The sequence below is a fragment of the Dendropsophus ebraccatus genome, chromosome 9 (assembly GCF_027789765.1).
Source record: "Dendropsophus ebraccatus isolate aDenEbr1 chromosome 9, aDenEbr1.pat, whole genome shotgun sequence".
NCBI classification, from domain to species: domain Eukaryota; kingdom Metazoa; phylum Chordata; class Amphibia; order Anura; family Hylidae; genus Dendropsophus; species Dendropsophus ebraccatus.
The window spans coordinates 50708062-50734128 of NC_091462.1; the positions used below are offsets into that span (position 1 = coordinate 50708062).

General features: G+C 41.8%; 1 protein-coding gene across 1 annotated transcript in view; it reads left to right on the top strand.

Annotated features, from left to right (window-relative positions):
- The window catches only part of LOC138802096 (voltage-gated delayed rectifier potassium channel KCNH8-like), a 340813-nt gene extending 317182 nt beyond the window's left edge, over window positions 1–23631 (top strand). The window contains exons 12-15 of the mRNA XM_069985236.1: window positions 351–688; window positions 18504–18610; window positions 19537–19580; window positions 22479–23631. Of these exons, the coding sequence (XP_069841337.1) occupies window positions 351–688; window positions 18504–18610; window positions 19537–19580; window positions 22479–23204 (1215 nt within the window). The 3' untranslated portion in view covers window positions 23205–23631. The remainder of the gene's footprint in view (window positions 1–350; window positions 689–18503; window positions 18611–19536; window positions 19581–22478) is intronic.
- Window positions 23632–26067: the final 2436 nt, after the last annotated feature.

The following is a 26067-nucleotide window of genomic DNA, read 5'->3' on the forward strand; positions in this document are numbered from 1 at the left end:
ACCTGCATCCCAGCAATTTGCATCACCCAGGTGCTAGTGGTGTAAGAAAAGTCCAAAAAAACAACTTAAATGCCACAGTTAAGATTTGACCACAGCATCTAAGGGGTTAAACTAAAGGTTTGAAGGTTCTTCTGCTCTTGATCATTAGACCAGTTGCCCTCCTTTGATGCAGCCATGTTCTACTGATATTGTGCACAGGAGATCAGTGCCAGGCTACTTTTCCCCTGCTGACAAACAACATATTGTGGTCAATAAAAGGTTAAAAAATAGTTATTTTTTAAAAACATCCGTGTGTCAATAAGAGCTACAACAAAATAAGAGTCTTATGCTGTCCAAATCTTTTTTCTCAGATTGATCATGAGAGCAATGGAGGTTTGATTCAGAAGCTTCCATCTATTCTGGAAGATGATGAATTTGAAGATGATGAGAAATGTCCCTTGTCTGTGAGCCCAAGAGGAGTGAGCCCAGTTGATACCTCTCTAAAGGTGCCTAAAGCTTATAGCTCTCCAATGCTATCTCCTCTGACGCCTCGTTCTTTTAAAACTCCCACTAAAAGAGCAGACAAGAGCTTTGGAGACATCTTTGGATCAAGTGAGAAGGGAAAGTTTCCAGCTGGTGATGGGGGGAGACCGTGTAAACTTCAACTCCCTGCTTTCAATATCAATGTTCCACCTGTGCTGAGTCCCAGGTAAGTAAATTCTATAGACTTTACTGTTGATGAGGACTTGACTTGACAGAACAGGTTCATAATGCCAATTGTCCGCCTTTGTGGAAACCTAATTCTAAAGCTTTAACATACAGTGTATGACACAGACATGTTAAAAATTCAGACAAATTAGGGATTGAAACTCTAAAGATCAGAGGTGGTCTGGCGATCAGTGGTATGACACGTCAAAAGTTTTTTTAACGCTTTAAGGTAATACAGATAAGGCTCTGCTCATATCTGTGTGATCACAGATTCTCTTATATTTGACAGTGGGCATGGCATAGTATACTACGCTATCCTTAGGGCCCTATTTCATGGAGCGATATTTGGCCGAATCAGGCCGATTCAGACGATTATCGATCCATGTAATAGAGACAATGATCAGCCGATGAAACAATCATCATCTGATCGTTTCTTTAGGTCCAGACCTAAAATAATCAGCCACAGACCGTGCATTGCTACGCGTAATAGCCATATGTGGCCAACGGATGGCGGTTAAATAAACTGTTCATAGCTGTCTATGCTTTTGCTCCCTGGACAACCTCTTTAAGAGCCGCTCCAGCATATTGAATTCCTATTGAAATATAGGTTTGTGATATAAAATCAAGTGTATTGTCTAGTGGATGCTGTCAGGTTGAAAAGCATTTTATTGTTATCTAAGACAAAGCCTGAGAATCTGTGATGAAAGGAACATGCCCTCTACTGTTACCTACAAGACTCTCTGAATACAAATCATTCAAACAACAAAGCTGCTGATACATTCTTATCTGTGTGAAGAATAAGGGAAATGAATGTGTTAGTCACACAGCTTGAAGCTATATCAAGGCAGTTTCCTGCTTTATGTGCTTGAGAACATGCAAATACATACACCACCCTGCACAGACATCAAGTTGTTGTAAGGACACAAACGGCACATTGCAACAGTATAAAAGGTTGATCTGCTATTCTTTTAAATGTCCTTATAACTAGCAGAATTATGTAACAAGATATGTACATACCCCAGATTTGAATATCTTGCCAGGGTTGGTACATTATTTGGTACATTACTATTTGTGCCATAGAGTACTGTTTCTTGGCCAGGTGTTATTTTTTTAGCACAGTTTAAGGCACTATATGTGGTGGAGCTACTCAGCCAAAGATGGTATAGTTGTGACGCCAGTGTTAGTCCAGCACACAGGTATGGTGGTACCTGCTTCGTATTGTGGCTGGCTGTGTTCCCCAGAAATGGTCGGTGACCTGCCAGGTTGTGATGGGTCCCCTGGGCTCTTGTCACGGCAGTTCCAAGTGACAATTGACCCACCCAGACTATCGGCACCGCCACCCACAGAAAGGGGAAAAATAACCCAAGGTATGGCCAGTGTGCATAGGTGCAGGTGCAGAGGAAAGGAGTCCCAGTGATAGAAAAATAGAACATCCAGTGGCGTAGCTACTATAGAGGCAAAACACTTGGAAAAAGTTAAAAACACTTAAAAAACATAACAGGAGACCATGATTGTAGTCATGTACTCAGACCCAATAGTGGAGAGAAATCTACTCCAGATACAAGTCTCTCACCCCCTCCAACACCAATATGTAAATCCCTGTTAACCACAAAAAAGTCGATCTCAAAAAAAGGCACATATACAAATAAAGTGCACACGTATGAAAGGATAACAAGTAAAAAAACGATGATGAGAAATGTGTGACAAGCACAACAAAACAAAAAAAAAAGGACTACCATGCGACACCTGGATGCAATAAAGTGCAAGAGACTTTATTGCATCCAGGTGTCGCATGGTAGTCCTTTTTTTTTTGTTTTGTTGTGCTTGTCACACATTTCTCATCATCGTTTTTTTACTTGTTATCCTTTCATACGTGTGCACTTTATTTGTATATGTGCCTTTTTTTGAGATCGACTTTTTTGTGGTTAACAGGGATTTACATATTGGTGTTGGAGGGGGTGAGAGACTTGTATCTGGAGTAGATTTCTCTCCACTATTGGCTCTGAGTACATGACTACAATCATGGTCTCCTGTTATGTTTTTTAAGTGTTTTTAACTTTTTCCAAGTGTTTTTCCTTTATATTTTGTGATTTGTTAAATAAAGATATTCATCCTTTCTATATTGGTGTGCCATTGCCCCTATTTGCATACTTACTAGTGTTTTTGGGCTCAGTATTCTGTTTGGTATGCGGGCTCTGTGCACCCACTTCTTTTATTGTTATTTACATGTATTCTGAATGTTTAGAGCAGTGCATCTCCAGCCTTTGTTTCTTAGCTACTATAGAGGCAGTTGCTATGGGGCCCGTGCAAGAGGGGGGCATGGGGGAGAAGGTAAGAACGTGTGTCCTTTTGCTTAACCCCTTATGTACTGCAGTGTGTAAGTGACCCAATGTTTACTTACATGCAACAAAACAAAAAAGGGATAACAAGACAGAGATCTCTGCTTCACTGCTCTGATAACCCCTGACTTCTGTTCTTCAGCTGCTGCAATCAAGTAGGAAAATGTGCAGAGGTCAGGGGTTATCATGGAATATATATACTCATTGCTTTGTGTTCTGCATAAGGAAAGGGGGCCCCTTAAAGTTTTTAGCTATGGGTCCCCGTAAATGCTAACTACGCCAATGAGAACAGCTGTACAGTCTCTTAATAGAACAATACACTTTTGCAGCAGTAGATAAATCTTTTCACAGACTTTAGTGCTTGAGCTGGGTTGTGCTGTGGAGATGCTTGAAGAAGTAGAGTAGAGGTAGTTGTAGAGGTGCTTGTAGAGTTGAACGTAGAGTAGAGTAGCGTAGAAGAGAGGGTTTTGTCAAAAGAGTCCTAACCCAATGTAGCAATGTACTCTGCCGGAACTTGAGAGAATACTTTACAGTGAGAAGTTGTCTTGTACCTGTGTCTAGACTTTAGTCTGACCACCTTATGCCCTTCAGTGTTAAGTGACTTGTCCTCCTAGGGTGATACAAGCCCCAGCCTTGGTTAACTGGGTGAAGTTCTCAGGGGTGTCTCAGTTACCTGCACTGCGAGATAGGATATGTGCATCTTCGGGTAGCTTTGTCCTTTCCAGGCTAGTTCCTCTTTCGTATCAGGATACTGCCCTGCACTTTGTAGATTGTTTCTTGGCGTGGGCTAGGATGTTCCCAAACTCTTCTCCCTTAGTAGTGTTTAGCACTGCATAATAGATATAGTACGAATACTGAGAGAACTGGTTGTCTCTAGTTGCTTCTGCATACACACGTGTATTAGCCTTACTAGCTAGACTGAACTGAACTGACTTATGCTGGACGAGGGTCCTGGCAGAGCCAGGCCCTGGATTGGCTACAGCAGGGTTTATCTACTCAGTGTGTCCATCTTTCATGAGAATTTGGGCAAGAACTGATGCTACACCTTCTCCCACCAAGTAACTTCCTCCAGGGGATGTGTTATCTAGAATGGTGGAAAGGAATGTGTGCAAAAGAAAGATGATAGGCTGAGAAGTAAAGCACATGGTAACACACATAAAGGTCAGCAAAAGCACATGGTAACACACAATTTTTTTTTTTCCAGAAATCAGTAGTCCAGGCGATTTTAAGAAACTTTGTAATTGGGTTTATTAGCCAAATATGCCATTATCTGCATTTAGATGCAGACAAACAAACATAAATGAACAAAGAGGGGTGCTTATGGTGCAGTAGATTGGCTTAGTTGAAAAAATTCACATCAGGTAAGGCAACTCACCTTCTGGTGTTGTGCAAGCAATAGGCACAACACTAGTAGAGCTTGTAAATACTGTGGAGTCCGCAGCCTGGCACCCAGCATATAGAGGATAGATCCGTCACGATACCATCACTCGCAATACAAAGGGGAAGAGACTAAAAAAACCAACTGGGAATGGCCTTGGCACTGGACATAAAATCAATCTCCAATTCTTGTAGAATACTTCTTTAGAATAAAGAAGTATTCTACAAGAATTGGAGATTGATTTTATGTCCAGCGCCAAGGCCATTCCCAGTTGTTTTTTTAGTTTTTTTAGTCTCTTCCCCTCATTATCTGCATTTAAAAAGCCTTTTTCCAGGTCCTCCCCCCCCCCTCCCTCCTCTTTTCCATCCACTGCAAAAAATCTGGAAATTGTGACTTGTTGCATCAGACATACCCAGTCTGTTCTAGGGAGAGGGGAGGAAGGAGGAGGAAGGAGGGAGTTAGCCGACAGCAGAAAGCAGATAACAGAGGATTACAGGCACAGAGCTGGGTGAACGCTGTAATCAGAGCTCAGAGAGGTCCGTGCTGACTGTCAGAGGAGATAAAGGGTGAGGTATTTGTAGATTAACTCTTTTTTGTCCTGTTTTGGTCTTTTATTTAGCTCTCTCCATAGGAGAAAAATGAAGACAGGGGGGAGAGTTTCAAACTGCTTTTTCATGATAAAAATGCATTTTTCGGCTAATAAACCCAATTACAAAGTTTCTTAAAATCGCCTGGACTATTGATTTCTGCAAAATAATTTCACGACAGTGACACTTTAACTTTAGCCTTACAGTACATGGGAGCATACTTACTGTATATGAAATACTGACATCTAGTGGTGAAACCTTAGAGCGCACTTCATCACCCCTTACCTGGAATAAGAACCTGGAGTAAGAGGCCTTTACGACAGGTATACAGGAAAAACACGAAAAACACCCGTGGTGGGACACCACACTATACACAGCAGAATTACCTGGACATGGATCAATAGATCTGCCTAAATATTGAAATTATCAATAGGGAAAGGTCATGTCATTGAGGTTATTAATGGCTTTCTGAACTGGTTTTTTAAAGATGAATGCATTCGTTGAGCAGATCATTAAGATTCTTTGCTGCTGCCTTTGCAAATGCCAAAAGATGATGTCCCAGTTGTGCTTGATAAAAGACAACTCCAGAGATGCCACAGGCCATGGTGGCACATTTAGACTACACAGGCTGCTCACAGTAGCACAAGCACCATGTGGCCTGGCATTGGAATAAAGACTGGAGGGGTATAGCTACTGTACAGTATGCCACCCCAGGCTGGAATGGAAGTCTATCCTCTTCAATGAGGCCCGTTTTTGTTTTGGACACAATGACAGCTTTGATTGGTCTCTAGACCACATTGGCAGAACCATGTATAAAATGTAGAATAGGTGAATAAACTGAGGCTTTTAAATAAAAACAGTACAGATGGTAGTTGTGGATAGAGTGTGACTAGATCTACTATTGTGCTAGTGTGGCAGACATGGCTGTGAAGGCACTGTGACTAGTAATTCTGGGATAGGCATTGTTAGGGTAGCTTCACACATACCACATTGCAGCGGATTTGAAGGTGCGGATCTGCTGTGGATCCGATACATGTGAACGTACTCTTAAGCAGACACTAAAAGGTGTACAATAAGAATTAGCAGCAGAATGCTTCATAGTGCGTGTATTTTGTCTAGAAAATAGGTTGTACTCCTTTTTAAGTTCAGCTTGTGTGACAGAAACCCGATAAATAACTATAGTAAATGCCGAGATCACAGTCGGATCCAGTCCCTGGAGCCTAAGAAGATCACAACGTCTCTCTGCCTCATTATACGTTGGGGAAGTGAACTGAAGGTAGTAACTACTAAACTGCATTCAGTCCATTAAAAGGGTTATCGAGTGCTACAAAAACATGCCCACTTTTTCCCCTCTCTTGTCTCCAGATTCCATTGAAGTAAATGGAGCTTAATTGCAAACCACACCTGAACTGGAAACAAGAGAGGGGGAAAAGTAGCCATGTTTTTGTAGCACTGGATAACCCATGGTATACATCAAAATACATTTTTAAAAAGTTGCCAACCTCTACCAGCAACAAAATGTAATGTGAATGAGATCCTACAGTATATCTTCATCATTAGATAATGTTACTTAGTAGAGATGAGCGAACCTTGAGCATGCTCGAGTCGATCCGAACCCGAACTTTCGGCATTTGATTAGCGGTGGCTGCTGAACTTGGATAAAGCCCTAAGGCTATGTGGAAAACATGGATATAGTCATTGGCTGTATCCATGTTTTCCAGACAACCTTAGAGCTTTATCCAAGTTCAGCAGCCCCAGCTAATCAAATGCCGAACGTTCAGGTTCAGATGGACTCGAACCCGAACCCGGTTCGCTCATCTCTATTACTTAGTGCTGCTTGGTAGACCTTTTTTCTTTAGAGCAGTCCTTTGGATATGTGTCCTATGGTAGCCTTCAACATGCACTTTGTATTAAGAGTTCATATGCCTTACACTTACACTGAGACATCTTCCAATTCTCAAAGGATATGAACCTTAGTGTCATCAGCATTAGTGGAAGTACTCATACACATGGGATAGCTGGTGGAGTCTGTTCTGTTGGGTTTTATTTTAATGGAGCTTTAATACTGGGGTCTGTTCTATTGGGGCTATTATACTGTGGTCTGTAATACTAGGGTCTGTTATATTGGGGTCTGTTATACTAGGGTTGTTTATACTGGCTGTTATACTGGAGCTGTAATACTGTGGTCTGTTATACTAGGGTCTATTATATTAGGGTCTATTATACTGGGGTCTGTTATACTGGAGCTGTAATACCATGGTCTGTTAAACTATGGTCTGTTACACTTGGGTCTATTATATTGGGACCTATTATACTGGGGGCTGTTATACTGGAGCTGTAATACTATGGTCTTTTATATTAGGGTCTGTTATATTGGGGCTATTATACTGTGGTCTGTTATACTAAGGTCTGTTATACTGGGGTCTATTATACTGGGGGCTGTTATACTGGGGTCTATTATACTGGGGTCTGCTATACTGGGGTCTTTTATACTGGGGTCTGTTATACTGGGGGCTGTTATAATGGAGCTGTAATACTATGGTCTGTTATACTAGGGTCTGTTATATTGGGGTCTATTATACTGGGGTCTGTTATAATGAAGCTCTTTTATTGGAGACTGTTTTACTGGGGTGTAATACTGGGGTCTATTTACTGTAGCTATAATTCTGGGTTCTATTATACTGAAGCAGCAATACTTGGGTCTGTTATAATGAAGCTGTAATCCTGTGGGCTGTTATGTTGGAGCTGTAATACAAGGGTCTGTTATACTGGGGTCTATTATATTGGGTTCTGTTATACTGGGGTCTATTATGCTGGACCTGTAATGTTATAGTTATCCCACAGTAAAAATATAAAAATGAACATTTTAGGCAGCTAAGGTTTTACATTGGGCCCTTAAACAAAGAACAATATGACGGTGCAGCCCTGAGGCTTAAACAGATTGATCACCTGGTGTGGATGGCTATGCGGATACTCCTGGACTTATAAAACAAGCATTATCAATGGTTAATGATACCTGGTGTGCTGTTTGATCTGTACAATCATATACATGGAATAGTCTCTCCCCATACAAACAAGCTGCTGCCCGTTGACACAACCTTGTCGGATAAGTGACTTATCCATCCTGAGCACTTGGGCCGGCATCCTGATCTCCACCTAATTGCTCCTCTTGGATGCTACTCACGGCCCGCAGAACATAAACAAGAGAAGGAGGATTGTAGAGGGGAAGCACAGGCCCTCCCTCACCCCAGACAGTGCTTACCGCTACCTGGGAGCTGTGTAGAATACTGAAGCGCTGACTTTTTAGCTCAGTCATTGATCCGCCGGTGCAGAACAGGGCAGGAGCTACGCTATTAATGATTTATGATTCTTGCTCGTCTTATGAAACAAACTGCTTTAATCTAATTTTTTAAAGTAATTCTCAGTTCCATTTCTATGGGTACCAGAAACAAACAAAACCATTATGATGTGAAATTAGAGGACTATAACATATAGAATAAAGGAGAGTTATAGGTGTGACAGTAGTTCACCTAAGCAGAGCCTGCCACATCGTACTAAATAATTCAAGTAATAGTGGAGAAGCTTGAAGCAAATAGAGAGCCTTGGATCCCAGCGGCAGCTGTCTGGATCAGCATGCACACTGTGCAGCCGGGCATCGTCCGTAAGGAGGAAGCTGTGCGCCTAAGCAAACATGAATATTTATAACTGTTTGTGTACGTTCCTTCCAATTTCCATAGCCTTTGACATATAAAGTGCTCAGATGTATGACGTTAGAAAAAGGCCTAGGAAAGAACAAACAGTTACATTAACTATGGATTTGTAACTTGAGAGAATTATTGCAATGTATGCGCCATGCTTTACAACGGAAATGTAGATATATACTATGTAAGACTGGTTAACTGTGGGGCCAAGTATGCAGATTTTTGTATCTGAGGTTATCTGAGGTTATCATGTGCGATACCGCCTCACTGTGCCGCACATCACTACATGTGATGCAGCTTTAGGGGTGGAAAGCTTTGAGATGCATCCAGACCCTGCTGCCTAAGGGACCCTGTTCCGGAGGAGTGCTGGCATATCATGGTAATTCCACTATAATGTAATACATGTAGACCAATATAAAACACCATAATAATAGCTTTTCTTTGAAATATATTTAGTGTGACAGTAGATCCAAACAAGACATGATGCTTAGGCTTAGTTCACATTAACGTTTACAATGTTTTCAGCATATACACCAGCTCCACTCATGGAAAGTATTCCGAACACGTTCAGAGCCTCTTATAGGCAAAGAGTTTTTCATAATTTTTTTTCTTCGGTGTATTAAAAAACATAGTCAACTAGTTTTTTTTAATAGGAACGGGTTCTTCGGGAAAACATGTACCCAGCATTTTAAACCATGTTATTGGAGTGAATGGTCACAGTATACATCAGCACATTTATCCACTGTGTATGCTGAATGTAGTGTAGAAATGAGATGTGAACAGCGCCTTGATGGGTCCAGAAGTTTTATGCTGTAACACTTATAATACCATACAATGATTTTAAATAGAATTAACAAGCTCTTCAAGACTCAAATGTTGAAGCCTACCCTTAGGATAATCCATAAATTTTTCAATGTCAGGGGTCTGACCCTAGAAAACCTACTAATCAGTAGAAAAAAAAGGCTTCAGCAGTGCAGCAAATGCAATGTCTCCAATGGCTCATCTCACATGGAGCAATAATCTGCCAAATAAGCCTCATTCGGTAGTTTATAGCTATGTTTAATTGGGCCCTTAGAATGAAATGAGAAACACTTAGGGGAAATTTTTCATTAAAGTATTGTATTGCCCCCCCCCCACACACACACACACACAAAGGTAAACAAATTACCAATATACACTTATCACGGGAAATACTTAAAAAGTGCTTTTCCCCTGCACTTACTACTGCATTAAGGCTTCACTTCCTGAATAAAATGGTGATGTCACGACCCAACTCCGAGTGCTGTGCGGGCTGTGGCTGCTGGAGAGGATGATGGCAGAGGGAAGCTCAGTGTCCCTCCAGTGCCCTGTGTCCCCCTGCCATCATCCTCTCCAGCAGCCACAGCCCGCACAGCTCTTGGAGTCTGGTTGTGACATCACCATGTTATCCAGGAAGTGACATCACCATTCTATTCAGGAAGTGAAGCCTTGGTGCAGTAGTAAGTGCAGGGAAAAAAAGCACTTCATAAGCATTTCCCGTAATAAATGTATAACTTGTGGGGGGGCAATACCATAGTTTAATTCAAAATTTCGCCGGACTTCTCCTTTAACCCTTAGGCGACCCTGGACGTACCGGTACATCCAGGGCCGCCTACGTGTGTCAAAGTTGACAGCTGCATCCGATTACTTGAATGCAGCCATTCCTGGTGTCTAGTGGGGTGGATCGCTTCTCCGGGACGTCGGGATCCACACATCCTCCTCCGTCCGGACTCAGCGCCGTTATGGCGCTGATCCCGGCTCGGCACCCGATTGCTTCCGACTGCAGCAGCCGGAAGCAATCAAAGTGCCTATGTCATCAATCTATGCTGTATTAGTATACAGGATAGATCTCAATGAGAGATCAGTGTATTTATACTAGAAGTCCCCCAGGGGGGCTTCTAGTATAAGGGCCCTATTCACCCGGACGATTATCGTTCTCATAATCGTTAACGATTAACGATCTCAAACGACCGCTATTGCGAAAGACCTGAAAACATTCACTCATTACCATGGAGTGATAATCGTTACTTATGATAGTATTTGCGATCGTTTTTTCTTCGCTATTTCTTCGCTATTGCGTTCGAATCTACTGTGAACAACCGAAAAATGTCTTATTCAATGCGAACGATTTGCGAACGTTTTGCGAACGAGCAACGATAAAAATAGGTCCAGGTCTTATAAAGCGATCAACGATTTATCGTCCGGTCGTTAATCGTTAGCTGCATTTCAACCGAATGATTATCGTTTAGATTCGAACGATTTAACTATAATCTGAACGATAATCGTCCGGTGGAATAGGGCCCTAAGTGTAAAAGTAAAAAAAAAAAAAGTGTTGTTATTAATAAAAAGCCCCCTCCCCTAATAAAAGTTTGAATCACCCCCCTTTTCCCATGTTATAAATAAAAATAAATAAATAAACAAACATGTTTGTTATGGACGTGTGCATAATCGCCCGAACTATTAATTTATCACATTCCTGATCTCGCACGCTAAATGGCATAAGCGCAAAAAATCCCAGTGTGCAAAATTGCGCATTTTTGGTCGCAAATTGTAATAATAAACTATAAAAAAAAAGTCGCATATGCGCAATCAAGGTACTGATAGAAAGAACCCATCATGGCGCAAAAAAATGACACCTCACACAGCCCCATAGACCAAAGGATAAAAGCGCTATAAGCATGGTAATAGAGCGATATTAGCCCTTAGAGGACCGGGCCAATTTCCATTTTTGCGTTTTCGTTTTTCCCTCCTTGTGCTTAAAAGGCCATAGCAGTTGCATTTTTTCACCTAGAAACCCACATGAGCCCTTATTTTTTGCACCACTAATTGTACTTTGCAATGGCAGGCTGAATTTTTTCATAAAGTATACTACGAAACCAGAAAAAAAAGTGTGGTGAAATTGAAAACACATTTCTTTTATTAGTTTTTTTTGCCGTGTTTACGCCGCTTACGCCCTGGGGTAAAACTGACTTGTTATATATGTTCCAATAAAACGATATGTAACATGTATAACTTTTATTGTATCTGATGGCCTGTACAAAATTCAAACCATTGTTAACAAATATATGTTACTTAAAACCGCTCCATTCCCAGGCTTATAGCGCTTTTATCCTTTGGTCTATGGGGCTGTTTGAGGTGTCATTTTTTGCGACATGATGTGTTCTTTCTATCGGTACCTCGATTGCACATATGCAACTTTTTGATCGCTTTTTATTACAATTTTTCTGGATTTAATGCGACCAAAAATGCACTTTGGGATTTTTTTGCGCTTACGCCATTTACCGTGCGAGATCAGGAATGTAATTAATTAATAGTTTGGGCGATTACGCACACGGCTATTCCAAACATGTTTATTTATTTATTTATTTTTATTTATAACATGGGAAAGGGGGGGGGTGATTTAAACTTTTATTAGGGGAGGGGGCTTTTTATTAAAAACAACACTTTTATTTTTACTTTTACACTTATACTAGAAGCCCCCCTGGGGGAATTCTAGTATAAGCACTCTGATCTCTCATACTGATCTATGCTGCAAAGATATGCAGCATAGATCGATGAGATAGGCACATTGATTGCTTCTGGAAGCTGCAGCCGGAAGCAATCAAGTGCCGAGCCGGGATCAGCGCCATTACGGCGCTGACCCCGGACGGGGTAAGATGTGTGGATCGCTCCTCCGGGACAACGCTGAACACATGGAGGTGGCCCTGGACGTACGGGTACGTCCAGGGTCGCCTAAGGGTTAAGGAGCATATATTTGAATTTTTTACAGGCCATCAGATAAAATAAAAGTTATACATGTTACGTATTGTTGTAATTGTAACGACTTGACGAACATATATAACAAGTCAGTTTTACCCCATGGCGAGCGGTGTAAAAACGAAAAAAAAAAAAAAAATAAATAAAAGAAATGCGTTTTTTTGTGTTTTTTTTTTCATTTCACCACACATTGAATTGTTTTCTGGTTTTGCGGTGTCCTTTATGAAAAAAATCAGCCTGTCATTGCAAAGTACAATTAGTGGCGCAAAAAAATAAGGGCTCATGTGGGTTTTTTTAGGTGAAAAAATAAAAGTGCTATGGCCTTTTAAGCACAAGGAGGAAAAAACGAAAATTCAAAAATTGATATTGGCCCGATCCTCTAAGGGTTAAAGGGGTTGGCCACTTTATAGTAAAATTGTGCAGTGTACAGTATTAGTAAGTGTACTCACTGCACTTACTGACAGCAGCTCCTTGTGTACCTCATAGGGCTAAAATTAGACTCCCTTCCTCCAGGCTGGGCTGAGCTGCTCTGTGGTGAGTCTGTCCATAACCCCACCCCATACTTTAGTATAAAGTGACCACTGTTGTTTATAACTTTCAAAATCTAAATCAACAGTAGATATGATATGAAGCAAGTTTGCCATATACATTCATTATTTTTTTTTTTGTTATCATGCTGTAAAACAAAGATGAATGTACCAGAAATCCAGGTCCAGTCTGCAGAAGGCAGATTTTCTGACTTGTACTGGTTAAAAAAAAACAAAAAAAACAGACTAAAAACAGGATTTCCAGCCAGTACAGAGAGTCACGGCTCAATGTATCCATCAATCACATGACTGCCTTCTCACTGTGAGCGCTCAGATGGCCTGGGAAACACGGGGGTTTCCTGTTTTGAGTGGGAAAAAAAGTCAGAAAACAGGAAGTGTTGTGTTTTCCATGATAATTAAAAAATAAAATAATGAATGTAAGTTGCAAACTTGCTTTATATCACATCGACTGTTGATTCAGATTTTGAAAGTTATAATGACAGTGACACTTTAAATGATCTGAATTGCAGTTTCATTTTGCAGCACAGAACAACCTTGTAAGCTCTTCTGCAGAGTTTATTGTGGAGTTTTGCCTAAAGGTGCTCTAATAAAACACTATATTAATAGAATATTATAGCTACTTTTTGCAGCCTCTTAGAATGAATGAAAATTTTACGTTTCTAGCTCCTTGTGTGTTTGTGAGTTGTCATGTGAGAGTCGCTTAGTGTGGGAGTATATTTCATTGAAGTACTTACATAATCTATGTAGTAGTGGGAGCAGTGTGACTGATGTAAATCACACAAGACTGACTAACTCAGAGAGAAGAGGGGAGAGGGGAAATACCTTACATTTACATGTACTTGTATGCAGAAGACTACCCCTAACATAGTCCTCCTTTTTCTGTCCAATAGAAAAATAGAAAAACAATGATTGCAATTTCCGATAGCAAGAGTAGCTGTACTGTACATACTGGCTTAGTCAGCCATCCCATAGAACTATAACTGAAGAAATGCTATATAAAAGGCACATAACACATATTACTGTAATGACAGTCAAAGAATAATGGGCCATAAAGTATTTGTGTATGAAAATTAGGCACAATCCAACCTTGGACATAATTCAGACAGAACTGCTTGAGGGTAAAGATTTCATTTACAGAGAATGCTCCCTAGAGATGACATCCTATGCTGGTTATAGACAAGCTGTGACTGAAGACCTGACTCACTTCTGATCTTGTGTCACTACTTCATTACCAGTAAAGTACTTGACACTTGAAGTGTTCTGCACAATGTAATGACACTGGGATCTCTACAGCCAGGAAACCGGATGTGTTAGTCATCAATTATTGACGGCTAATAGACTCTGTAACTTCATGATTTGCCTTGTTATATCTACATTAATTTATGGTAAGCCATGAAACCTATGATTCTAACACCCTCTACAAGATATATCTTAGAGGGTGGAAACATGTTCAGGAATGGGTATTTCACCGGGGTGTAAGTATTATTATAATTTTTTTTTTTTTAAGGACATAGAACTGGATGGATGGTTTAGGATATGTTCTTACTTAAAGGAATATTCCCATTTCATCTTTTCTGCTTCCTGTCCCCCTTGGTTGCCCCCTTTGGCTATGCAATTTGCTCAACTCCTATTAAAGTTACAGGGAGTTACATTCTAGTTATTGCTTGGAGTCTCTGGTCACAGCTTCATTGAACATACACTTACCACCTATCCTTTTTACAAGGGGAAAAATGCACACACACACACAAACAAACACACACACATACACAAAAACTACATAAAGGAGGCCTGGGGTTAAGTGTTTCTTTCAACAGCTAAATGCGTGAGCATATTCTTAAGGAGCTGTGGCCAGAGCCCCAGTGCTAATCATCTTAAGCTTTTCAGCCTGATTCCTGAATATACAATATTTCATGGATGTCTAATTACTCCATACTAAACCATAAACTCTAATTACTCAAGCGGAGAGTCAGACAGGAGTCATTGTAGATGGTTACCATAACTACCAGCGAGAAAATCGCTTTGTAAGTAAACAGCCTTCCCATATAGAAGAAATGGCAGTGGGGAGGGGGAGCGGTCTGCATGGAAATACAGCTTGAAAATTGGAATTGACCATACGCTGGTCCTGGAGATGGGGAATTATATCGCTGACACATCCAGAACTGCTGGAGATTTTGTCTGCTTGTGACATCTTAGATATGTGTCTGTTTAAAGAGGATGTACCACCAGGTACATCCTCTTGAATTTAACACACCGATAGATCGGTGCCGTCATGGGGAGGCCAGTGCCGCGGTCTGTTTTTCGAACCGCGGCCCGGTTCCCGTGTACGGCGCCGTTCTATCCAGCTGTACCAGGCCGTGCTGAATAACTGGATTCTCCTTTAGAATCAATGGAGCCGCGTCATAGAGGGGAGGGAATGGGCCGGCCTACCTCCAGTGCTTCAGCCCCTGCCTGGTATGGCATATATATATATATATATATATATATATATATATATATATATATGTGTGTGTGTGTGTGTCAAACTTGCAGTTATGGCTGTTGTTCCTCTTTACTGCCCTAACTGTCCTAGGCATACAAACATCTAATATTTGGACATTTAAAGAGCTAGTGCACCAGATTTCTTTATGTTGTGCCTTATTTATGGTGTGTGATGACATAATGCTCAGGGTGTAGTGTTAAAGGAATTCCCGACTGTCTTGTCAATTCCTTGGTCTTCTGCCATCCTCTGTAACACCCACTGATCAGGAGAATGAAGAGATCAGACCCAGTCTTAGCATACCTAAGCAATTTGCCATCACATAATAGGATAGAGAAACCCTCTTCATAGGGAACCTGCCATCACTTTCATTCTAGCTAAACCTAAGTTATCAAGGCAGCCCCCAGTGGCTTCTCCCAACGTGCAGATCTCTCAGCACAGCAATGCACTTTGTGACTGCAACTGGTACTATCGCTCGGCCATTGTCATCTTCTCTTTGGTCCACAGCAACTTTGCTCATTGGAGGACTTGTGTTGGAGAATGTATTGGGTAGCACTAAGATGAAGGTCAGTTCCATAATAAATACCCCTATATTGGCTTTTCAATTAGATGGAAATAAATTTTAATAATCATAGTGATCTTAACATAATGTGGCCAAGTTTAGGCTTGTGGCCCCTGTGACCCCAAAACTTCAAAAATTACGGATTAATCGAATTACAAATGACCAATCTCAATTGAATATACTAGGGTATAAATAATTCTCTACAAAAATAAAGGTAGTCCGTGGTATACACGTAAGATAACAATGATCCTTTCATTGACCCACTTAGCCTTTTATGTAGGTTGCCTTTCATATTGCTATAATTGGCAGTGCATATGGGTCAATGCATATAAAAATAAAATAAAATGGCATCAATCTAAGAATACATTAACAAAGCTATATCTCTGGCACATAAATAATATACATATTGACGTGCTGTGTATGCTTCCTTTACTGCTGTCCTGAATTAGTGTCATATATGCATAAAACAGAAGCACTACCGAGAACTAAGTAGAGAGATTCTTAATAAGAGATTGTAAACTATTTTTAATATATATTTTTTTTTATTTATTTAAGGCTAGGTTTACATAAGCCTTACTTATTTCCTGCATGCCGGACACCAATGATACCTGATGGACCCCATTGACTTTAATGGGGTAGGCAGGGTTTCTGTCATAGTGCCTGGCATTTTCCAACTGATGGACAGCCGCAGGATTGGGAACAATGCTGGAAAGCAGGGCTGTCAAACTTGTAGTTGTATTAAAACAATCCAATTTTCATCATGCCTGGACAACCAAAGCTGTAGCTGTCCAGCAGGGCCGCAGTTTGACACATGCACTGTAGAGCATCTCATACATGCTTCTATGTAATATAGGCTTGGTGTATATAAAATGCATCTCTGCTACTCTATATTCTACCCCCATGTTACAGTCTGCAATGCAGCTGCACAAGCGCCTCCAATTGCTTGCTTGACCTCCAGTTACTTTTCATGAAGGGCTCTATCCATTTGGAAGTTTACTATTTATGATCAGCAAATAATGTCAGAATCATTTCCCTTTGTTGCAGAATGAGATGAACGCAGAATTTACAAACACTTTAACATTTGTGTAGGTAACAATAAAGGTTTGACAACTTTCAGCCTGTAAGAGCGTCCGCACCATTATAAGGTGCCTAGCTTTATAATTACCATAAGGCTTCTACACTATACAGTTAACAGGATTATAATACTCTCAGATATAGAGTACTTTTTTAACTTGATATGCTGCCTAAAAAGTGAATCACTATACAAAGTGTCAGTTTTAGCTTGGGAATGGATACATTTACAACTCCTTTCCCCTTTAAACTTTATAAAGTGCTCCAATCAGGTATGTCAAAGTAGGTATATATGGTGTACAGTATATCCTTATTTAAGAGTAGATCTGTATAGCTGTCAGGGTTGGATTAAAGTGAATCTGTCAGCTGTAATTCATGTTCCAAACTGCTGCCACTGTTAGATAGCTGTTAGGTTAAGGAGACACATGGTGCCTTTCATATATCTGGCTGTGCTTCCACATCATAGAAATGATCTTACTCTCTGGTATAAAGAGTCCCCACCAGGTTCAGGTATGGGAGGGGGAGGTGTTACAGCCTGGTGCACTTTAGAAGCACAGGAAATCTCTTGACTCTTTGTACTATAGAATAAAAGCATTTTTCTGTATCCTGGAAGCACACACAGATAAATGAAAGGTAACTCATGTCTCCTTGCCCTTGCTGACAGTGTCAGCAGTTTGCAACATGAATTGTAGCTGACAGATTCCCTTTAAAGTGGTACTCCATCAACTGGTGTTAAAAAGTTATAAAGATTTGTAATTTACTTCTTTAAAAAAAAAAAAAAAAACACTCAAATCTCACAGTACTTATTAGCTGCTGTATGTCCTACAGGAAGTGATGTTTTCTTTCCAGTCTGACACAGTGCTCTCTGCTGTCACCTCTGTCCCAGACATGAACTGTCCAGAGCAGGAAAGGTTTTCTATGGGGATTTGCTCTTGCTTTAGAAAGTTAATGCGGCAGCAGAGAGCACTATGCAAGACTGGAAACAAAGCACCACTTCCTGCAGAACATACAGCAGCTATTATGTACTGGAAGTCTGGAGATTTTAAAATAGATGTACATTTCAAATCTACAGTATATAACATTTTGGCACTAGTTTATTTGAAAGGAAAATAAAAATACTGGAGTACCCCTTTAAGGTCTTGTGGGGGCTTTGCTTTCTTACAAATATTATCACCATACACTGCCCAAATAACAGTGATGGTAACACTGATCCTTATTCTAGAAGCACTGGGGGTGAGCAGGTATAGGTGCTGCCAGGATGCTTTTAGGGAGGTAAATGTTATTTCTTTATTCGCCCCCACCCTGAGCAGATACTTAAAAAGCATCCTGTCCAAAAAAAAACCTGAAGAGTAAAGTATAATAAGTGGCTTCTTCCTACAGGTTTGTGGATGGCATTGAGACTGACTGCAGCTCTCCTACAACTCAGACGTTTGATTTCAACACCAAACAACTGAGTCAGGAAAACTCCCCAAGATGTTCCAACTCAGGTAAGATACAACTAATGGATTTCTTGGATCACACTTATTTCTGGTTAGTAGTATTTATTGTCCTATTTTATTACGCCTAAAAGAAGATACATATGATATGTCTGCCCCCATATTTAAAGGGAGAGTCCAGGCAAAATCAATTTTAAGATATGTTGTTACCCACCAAAAGTTATGAAAATGACTAATAGACAATTATTATGGGAAACGCACATATAGTGCATTTTCCCTGCACTTACTACAGCATGGCATGGTTCAGGTGTCTGTAAAGTTGGTGACATCACATCAACTGCCGACACCTGCTGCTCCAGTCCGTCACAGGAAGAAGCAGCAGGGAGCAGCGGGTGCCAAGGGCCGCCGGCATAGGAAAGGGTGCAGGGAGCTGGGGCAGGCAGGAAGGGATGATCCACGCTATGTGGACAGAAGACATAAGTAGCGTGAAGCCTGCAGCTGCCCAACTAGTGGTGCCGAGGGCCACCGACATGGGGAAGGGTGCAGGGAGCTGGGGCAGGATGAAGGGGGGTGATCCAGACGGACTGCAGCAGTGGCGGGACAGACTGGAGCAGCAGGCGTTGGCAGTTTATGTGACATGATGTTACTAACTTTACAGAGACCTGAATAGGCCATACTGTAGTAAGTGCAGGAAAAATGCACTGTATGTGTAAGTGTCTATTAGGAATTTTCATAACTTTTGTTGGGCAATAACATAGCTTAAAATTGATTTTGCCCAGACTTCCCCTTTAATCTAATGTGAAGTATGGACACCACCAATAAGAAGGGACTTTTGTTTTCCTTTGTAGGTTTACAGGGGTGGTCTCATCATCATTCTAATCATGTAGATGTGTGTATAGCAGATTTCTAGTCCCCAGTAATATCGCTCTGCACTATTATGATGTCATTCACACTTACTTCTTCATTTTTTTATGCAGAAAATGCAGAGACCAGGAAAAGCATTGTGAAGCTGAATCAGGAGGTGAGTTATAATATTCAGTGCAATTATTCCTTATTCCTCTTGTACTAGTTTAGTTCTGCCCATGTTCTAGCATGCTGCTCAGCTTTGTTTAAAATGAAAAGATCTTTTAACAATGTCTCCATTCATGGCATACAACACATTTGATAATCATTTATTTTCTTAGATGTCCTTGCTAAAAGTAAAGAAGTAAATGCAACAATTTGAGGCTAAGAATTTTTCAGCCATTGTTTGTACTAGGTGCAATGAACATGGGGATGGAATACTTTTTTTATTCTATAAACAGCATCACTCTATTGTCTATAGTCTGTATGTGGTCTTACAGCTCAGTTAGGGATAAAAAGGACATCATATTTATGAGAGTTGGATGAGACTAAAGGTGGGCATACACTTTCAATTACTAACGGCCATCAGTTATCTCTCCTTTCCGACTCATCCTCCCCATACACAGGAACATTCGGAGCGGCCAAACATTCCTATGTTTTCTATGGGGAAGGTCTGGCTATGGCTTATCTCTTCCAGAACAAAGGGGTCAGGTCAGGGGCGTAGCTAGGAGTCATGGGGTCCCTTAGCAAAAAGATGTATAAGGCACTCCCTACCTCATGGGTATAATGCCTGTGCACACGGAGGAGTCGGGTGGGGGCGTTGGTTATGGGGGGATGGGGAGGGGGTGTTGTTTTTTTTGCGAGCTGTCTCTGTCTCAGAGTAAGCACTTATTACTGGTGACAATCCAGTGCATGCCTGCAATTAGTGCACAATAAGGTACTCCTCAAATCTGCACACTCCACATTTCTGCCCATACCTGCAGTCCCTGGATATTGCAGGGTCTTCCCAGCAGGCAGCAGGTCATAGATGGAGGATGCAGCTAGTGGGAATTGTGCCAGTGGGTGCCGCACATGCCGAGACGGATCTAAACAGCGGCTGACGAGCTGTCAATGGGGATGGAAGGGACGGTCAGCGCCTGTGGCTAATACGATGGAGGCAGGCCACGTGCCTTACTAAGGAGGGCCCGGGCCCCCCTGCCCCATAGGCCCAATAGCAGTTACGTGGTCTGCCTTCATGGTAGCTATGCCACTGGGTCGGCCAGTGTATTTCCATCACGCCTGACCCCTTTCTCCACCGATATCTTCTGTCGGGGGATGTACAGGAGAACTTCATACACCTTTTACTGAAGGTGTATGGGGGACCTTTAGCTGCAAAACCAGACACAGCTCATAAGAAAGAGTGCTGCTGTTTCTGAAAGAAAGTAACCATATTTTTCTAATCGCACAAGTCGCACAAGGGAGTGTAGTCTAAGGGTCCTATTCCACAGGCCGAGGAGGGCCCGATCAACGATGTAAACGAGCGCCAATCTGCTAGATCGCCGCTCGTTTACTGGGCCTATTCCACGGCCTGATGATCGTTGAGCGAGGGCTGCAGGGACATCATTACCGATGTCCTTGCAGCCCTTGCAGCATACATTACCTGCAAGGCTTCTTCTCCGCTCTGTCTTCCTCCCCGGGTCCCGTGCGCTCTAGCTTCAGAATGGCCTGTCAGCTGACAGGCCACACTCAGGCAATCACAGGCCGCGACGGTCCCGGCCTGTGATTGGCTCAGTGCTCCGTCAGCTGACAGGCCATTCTGAAGCTAGAACGCGCAAATCGTCGGTCGCCCGCCATGCACCGCTATTCCACCGTAGTGATGCGTGTTTGGGGAACAATGATTTTAGGTCTGGCCCTAAATGAACGATCAGCCGATGACGCGATCATCGGCTGATCGTTCTCTCTATTCCACCAAGCGATAATCGGCCGCATCGGGCTGAATGGGGCCGATTCGGCCGATTATCGTTCCTGTGGAATAGGGCCCTAAGGGGACCTTGGTTTTTACCAGAGCCCACCGCAAGGTGGGTCGGACTTGCTGCGGTAGGCCACCCCCAGGCCGTTACCACTCACTTGGCTTGCTAGCAGAAGCGGGCGAGGTGCAGCTGGAGACATGTAGGTAGGAAGGCAGACAGGACCACAGCAGGGTTCACGACTGGAACCATGGGCAGAAGTCACAGACAGCAGTCATGGGCAGGACCCAAGGGCAGGAAAGATGGGACTGCTAACTAAGGGTTGCCGTGCAGAGGCTCCAACAAGGAGGCCATATGCATGCAGGATTAAATAGCAGGGGGTTGTAGCCTGAGGCCATACAAGGGAGCATAGGCAGTTTAAATGTAAAGCACCCAGTGAACACGCACACTTTAGGAGGCGGGCAGAGGAGCAGTAGAAAGGAGTGGGGATAGGTCAGGGTCCCGGAGGAGCCGAAGAGATTGAGGCGCTGAGCCCCTGCATGTGGGCTCTGGCCAATAACCACTTTGTGTAATAGTGTCCTTATGGACATAAATCTACTTGTCTGCTTGTCTGATATCCTGGGTCACTCAGGATGTGCCAGAAGTTATTTAGTTCCTAGCTTGTGCTCTGAGAGGTGCCCCCCTCCCATCTCTCCTGTGACGATACATCCTTGTGGTATACCTAAGTGGTATCCCGTTTGGCCCCTCCTGTAAGCGAGATGTAAGCCAAGCCACATTTACCATGTCAACTTTTCTCACAATGCAGTAAGTTTAAGAGGCTAACGTCAGGAGCTACACAACTTCCAATCTATCATGGGTGGTATGACATTACGTACTCTGTATTCTTTAATAGCTTAAATACTCCCTTAGTGTTTTTGAGCCAAAGCCAGAAGTGGATCCAACAGGAAGCAAAGGTAGAAGTCCTTCCTTTATATTTACCATTCATCTTGAATCCATCTCTGGCTTTGGCCAAGTGCTTAAGGAACAAGGCAGAGACTACAGAAATGTCTACATATGACCATGTAGCTGTATTTGATTAATACAATATATCCATATTTATTTTTAACATTGTTTTGTATGTCATTTTATAGATGACCATCCTGTCTCAACAAGTTACACAGCTAAGTAAGGACCTGAATGAGATGCTTCAGCTTATGAGGCCCGTTCTTCTAAACCAGAGCTACATGCAGTCTCCCTCTGCAGGCCTCCTTACGCCTACCCTGAATAACACCTACAGCAACAGTAGTGGGTTTTGCAGTGGACAACAGTCCCAAATTACCATTCCTAACCTTGTTGGAACATCCTGTCCAGGTCAGACAAGGGCAGATGTAGCACAGCCTAACACAGCTTGGATGGAGGCCTTAAATCAGCCTACACAGGCTGCCCAGCCAGAGAATTTGTGCAGGAAAAATGTCCATCCTGCCCTTTCTCTGGATTCGATCCTCAGACATTCATGTACTCACCACAGACAGCACAAGAGTTGTGGCCCAATGACTGTAAACCAAACACTCTCCCCTTGTCATAGCCATTTCCCCCAAACACAAATGAACCATGTAAGCCAGGTAATGCATAGTAATTCATCCCCAGTCATGTCTTCTCATCAATCATCCAACAAGCAAAACGAAGTGAGGAAGTCAAGCCCTAGTTTTACATCCAGCAGATCCTTCTGTAGCCCTCAAGACGCCGACCTCTTGGGATTGATGACACAAGACTATAGAGAGACGTCTCCAGCAGCCCTAGAACTGGTCCGTACTTCTTCGGGAGACTCACAAGGGGACATCATCAGGTTTATAGATGATGAGGGCACTAATGTGTAATAGTAGAACGATTGTGAAGCCAAAGCACTGACCATGGGGATGTTTACCAAAGTGAAGCTCTCCAAGACTGGACCAAGCTACTGTAGGATAATATTATCCTGTTGACAAGAGAATGTCTAACTACTGCCAGATTTCATTCTCATTGCCACAACACTGTTCCTTAAGCAATGAGAGAAACAACATCCGACTTTTCTTTTATTTTTTACAAAAAAAATTGCAATTTATACTGAAACAAAATCAACACTTTGGTTGGTTCTTTAGGCCGAGTGACTCATTTTAGCACTCTGTGCGCATGGACTTACTGTTTAACAAATCTTACAAGTTACTTACAAGTAGCGTCTGTAGATAATTGCTACCTGAGCACTAACAATCTTATGGACGGGGCTAGACCCAGTACACAAATGGTTAAGGGGAACAAAGGAATCTATGCGCATGGAACTTAAAAATAACAAAAAAAGAAGAGTTTCTTATAGCATGATCTTAACATTGTTAATATTAACACAAATTTGAGCCAAATATTTTAAAAGGGAACATTTCTGGATGGTTTTCATTTCTTTTGCTTTTTCTTTTTTGAGTAAAAAAAAGGACCTTATTTTTCTATATTTGCTACTTGAAGGTTTATACTAAACTTTTTTTTTGTTGTTTTGTTTTTTTTCGTTTGTTTTTTCTTTGTCAATCCAAAGCAGAGAGATTTATTTAACCCTTTCATTGCTAGAGGGGACTTAAAAATAAAGCACATCAATTTGCTGTGAGTCTGGACCCTCTGGCAGGGAAACACACACAAAATAAAAGGGATCAAGTTTAAAGGTGCATGCTGTGCAACGCATGGAGCATTTTCTGGGAAGAGGTATAACTGAGCAACTGGAAGAATCTATTTATTTTGCTTTAATAAAGATAATGTATTAGAAAAAATAAACTTGTATTTCTTCTTGACATTTCAAAGCAATTTCAGTGTAAAAATACACTTTTAGCTCACAATCATTAACAGTCATGCCTCCTTATGTTTTACCATTTTCTGCAAGCAGGCTGCTATATACTGCAGAACTTGTGCATTCTCTTTTGGGCCAAAGCCAGGTCCAGCATTAAGGGGTACTCCAGCGAAAATGTATTTCAAATCAACAATGCCAAAGATTTGTAATTTACTTCTACACAAAGTGTTGTCTGACACAATGGTCTCTGCTGCCACCTCCGTCTCAGAAACGAAATGCTGAGAGCAGTAGGAAATCCCCATAGAAAACCTGTTCTGCTCTCAAGACTGGAAAAAATACACCACTTCCTGCAGGACATACAGCAGCTGATAAATACAAGAATACTTATATTTCTTATTCCTCCTGAATCCACATCTGGCTTTAGGAGCATTGTGTATCCACTATTCTTTGCATTTGCATAGCATAGTGGATACAAAAAGAGAAGCAGACAAACAGTCCTTAAAGGGATATTCCAACATTTTTTTTAAATAACAGTCACCTGCTGGTCCCCAAAAGCTCATATTTTCCCTTGGCTTCTGAGACAAGTACTATACTCAGACTGGGACCTGCCAGCTCAGCCAATCACTTGTTGCAAGTCCTAGTGCACTCTGTGAAATGTGGTGCAGGTTGAATAAATAAGTAAATATCACCTGCAGCAACAACAATTATGCTTCATTTCTAGAGATGAGCGAACCGGGTTCGGGTTCGAGTCCATCCGAACCCGAACGTTCGGCATTTGATTAGTGGCGGATGCTGAACTTGGATAAAGCTCTAAGGTTGTCTGGAAAACATGGATACAGCCAATGACTATATCCATGTTTTCCACATAACCTTAGGGCTTTATCCAACTTCAGCAGCCACTGCTAATGAAATGCTGAAAGTTCGGGTTCGGATCGACTCGAGCATGCTCCAGGTTCGCTCATCTCTATTCATTTCCCATCTTTTATTAATAAAGTTCCTTTCAAAACATCATCGTTTTTGGCAGAACATTAGAAACATACAGTGGTATCTCGGTTTAAGAGTAACTTGGATTAAGAGAGTTTTGCAAGAAGAGCTCAAAGTTTTTCAAAATTGTAACTCGATGTAAGAGCATTGCTTTGGTTTAAGAGCTCCCTGTACTGGGGGGGAGGGGGAGTGGGGGAGGGGCATGGTCTGCATAGCGGGGTCTACAGCAATGTACTCTCCCTCACCTTCCAAATCATAGCAGGTCCACTTCAGGCTGGGGCTTACATCAGGGGACAGGACTGTGGAGGTAATCTCTTCATAGCTGTAACCCCTCTCTCCCCGAACTGAGTGCTGCTGTACTATACCCATATATGTCCTGCTCATTCCTACATGCTCCTTGCAGTCTCTGTCAGTCCTTGTGTTTCCAATCTTCTCCATACCAGCTATAATGTGCCTGCACTTAGGGTCTATTTACACAGAAAGATTATCTGACAGATTATCTGCCAAAGTTTTGAAGCCAAAGCCAGGAATGGATTTAAAAGGGGATAAATCTTAGGCTTTCCTTTATGACCTGATCTCTGTTTATAGTCTGTTCCTGGCTTTGGCTTCAAATCTTTGGCAGATAATCTGTCAGATAATCGTTCTGTGTAAATGGACGCTTTCACTCAGCTATACACACTGCTGCTATAATGTGCCTGCACTTACACTCAGCTATACACACTGCTGCTATAATGTGCCTGCACTTACACTCAGCTATACACACTGCTGCTATAATGTGCCTGCACTCAGCATGCACATAGTATACATTTTACTTCACATGCTGCTTGCTATACTGTACAAAAACGTATGACATATATGACATAATATGACAAATTCAGCTGTTTCTCATTGTTTGTTTCATCTGTTCTACATGTTATTCAGAATAATAAATCATTATTTTTGGGGCGTGG